The 2,627-nt window shown below is 42.7% G+C and overlaps 1 protein-coding gene across 1 annotated transcript; it reads left to right on the forward strand.

The window, feature by feature from the left end:
• The first annotated feature begins 1,483 nt into the window (after window positions 1-1,483).
• LOC148144551 (putative G protein-coupled receptor 139) lies at window positions 1,484-2,380 on the forward strand. Its single transcript, XM_087975400.1, has one exon. The coding sequence runs from the start codon at window positions 1,484-1,486 to the stop codon at window positions 2,378-2,380; it is 897 nt and encodes a 298-aa protein (XP_087831526.1).
• Window positions 2,381-2,627: the final 247 nt, after the last annotated feature.

Consider the following 2,627-nt stretch of genomic DNA (forward strand, 5'->3'; position numbering starts at 1 on the left):
CTTTACGGCATGCTTTCCTTCATCAGACCGGAAATTGAGTGAAAGAGCTGGCAGGTCATGTTACTCTTGTATATGGCTTTGTTTCTGGCACATTTGGAATATTGCGCACTTCTGGTCACTACATTACCAAAATAATTTATATGCTATGGACAGAGTGCAGAGGAGGTTAACTAGGATGTTGCCAGAAATGGAGGATGCTAATTATGAAGAGAGGTTGAGTAGATTTGAATTATTTTAATTAGAAAGGCGGATGTTGAGCAGGACTGTGATTGAGGTCGAAACAATCATAAGGTATAGCTAGGAAGGATAACAAGAACCTTTTTTCCCCCAAAGTGGGGGTCTCAATTACTATGAGTTACGAGTTCAAAGTGAGAGGAGAAAAGTTTAGTGGAGATGTGCTTGGAAACTTCTTTGTGCAGAGTGTAGTGGGTGCCTGGAACGTGTTTCCAGCGGAGGTGGTAGAGGCGGGCATGATAGCGTTATTTATGATATATCCAGCCAGATACAAGAATAAGCCGGGAACGAAGGGATACAGACCCATAGAAAATATACAACAAATCTGGATTGGCAATGGCTAAGAGGGCCGAAGGCCCTGTTCCTGTAAAGTTGCTTTCTGTTCTTTATTCTATTAATGTCTAAGTTTTATTTTATCTTTGCAAAATGGAAATTCTAGTGTTTTCACCATGTGGTATAAAAGTGCCCTTATGCAACAATATCAGAACAGTATCAGAGGGTAAACCTTTGCAACCAATCATTCTGTTAGATGCATTGAAATATAGAAACACTTTTGTTGATTATACAGTTTGCAGTGCAACATTCGGGAGAGTGCAGGGGTGACTGTGTAGCGAGTTCCCTTCGAGCAGTCCCAACGTGGATTTTGTTTTAATGGCGAGTTAATAATTAAGATCTTTTAGTTCTGTATTCTGGTGATAGGGTTTCCGTAATATCAGGATGTGCCATAACTGAAAACTTTAACAGTCATTTAACATCTCTAGTTTACACACTCTGAAGTCTTACAGCAGCTTTAACAAGCAAATTTAATATGGAACGACATAAAGAGCTAATTGCCCAAACTTTGATTGATGATTTATACTATAAGGAATGCCCTAACATAGGAGGGACAGAGTCAGCACCACTGAGGAAGAGAATTGCAGTTGTGAGCTAAAGCCGAAACCGCTACTGAAGGAGGCATTAAGATCTGGGGTAACACAATGATTTGCCATCTTGTTACTTCCATAAGTAATGCACTCTCTGCTCATTCCTGAAGAAGGGCCTGTGCCCGAAACGTCGAATCTCCTGTTCCCTGGATGCTGCCTGACCTGCTGTGCTGTTCCAGCAATAAAGTTTCAACTTTGATCTCCAGCATCTGCAGACCTCACTTTCTCCACGAAGTTAGAGATACCCAGATAAATCGGTAGCTGCAGTTTGAGCCCAACATACCAACTTTTTATCACAGTTTTTTTTTTTGTCGTTGTCAGCAAACATGGTGTCGATAATAATCCTATCAAGAGGACGATGTGGACTGTCTAGGTGCATCACCTACTACCTGCTTGCAATAGCGCTGACTGACTTCGTCGTGATAATTTTTGCAGTCATTATCAACAGAATCAGCGGCATCTACTTTCGGTACAGTGCCCTTTCCACGACGCCCGCCTACAGGTTGATTATCACGATCATCTTTGCTGTTCGAGATGCGTCTGTCTGGTTGACAGTTGCCTTCACCATCGACCGTTCCATCGCCATCAGTTGCCAGAGCCTGAAGATCAGATACTGCACTGAGAAGGTTGCATTGCTGGTCATAGGAATTGTCTGTGCCCTGTGCAGTCTCAAGAATATCCCTTTTTATTTTTACTCCCAACCCCTGTACGTCCTGGACGGGGTGTCCTGGTTCTGTGACATAAAGTCCAGCTATTATACCGCGCCACTCTGGCAAGTATATGACATGTTAGAACAGATCTTAACCCCCTTTCTCCCGTTCTTCTTTATTCTGTTGCTCAACGCCATTACCATACGACACATCTTAGCTTTCAGCAGAGCCCGCAAGAGGCTCCGTGGTGCTGACACTCAGCGAGATCAGGAGATGACCAACCGCAGGAGGTCCATATTCCTGCTTTTCGCCATTTCTCTCAGTTTCCTACTTCTGTGGGCTACCTACGTCGGACGTTTCCTTTATGTGCGTGTTTCAGGTGCAGGTTACTTCACGGGCCTGAATTTCAGTGACCCACAGTACATTCTTCAAGAGGTGGCCATTATGCTCACGTTATTCAGTTCCTGCAATAACGTCTTCATTTATGCACTATCCCAGACCACATTCCGAGAAGAGATCAAAAAGATTTTAATGTGTCCCTTCGCTTCAATCATCGGTCACTTTGAATGTTGAAACAAAATCTGCACATGCTATTTCTCTTTTCACAGACTATTTGTTGTGTCTCCCTCATACTTGAAGTAGGAAGTTTTATATCCTTCCCTTGAGAAGAGCAATACTTTTTTTCCAGCTCTGATTGTTTCCTAATTTCATTCAGAAGGAATGCCAAATTAGCAGAAGCGCTATTGTTTCTTTTTGTAATCAGATGCGAAATAATTTGGTTCGTGGCCTAATGTCACAATTTTAACATTGCAGCGTTCCG

Source organism: Chiloscyllium plagiosum, unplaced genomic scaffold (genome assembly GCF_037043375.1).
Source record: "Chiloscyllium plagiosum isolate Xiang-an unplaced genomic scaffold, Cpla_swu_hap1 HiC_scaffold_27, whole genome shotgun sequence".
In the NCBI taxonomy this organism is placed as follows: Eukaryota; Metazoa; Chordata; class Chondrichthyes; order Orectolobiformes; family Hemiscylliidae; genus Chiloscyllium; species Chiloscyllium plagiosum.

Excerpts from the sequence above, each read along its gene's own strand:
- LOC148144551 (XM_087975400.1), top strand. The coding sequence starts at position 1,484 with ATGGTGTCGATAATAATCCTATCAAGAGGACGATGTGGACTGTCTAGG.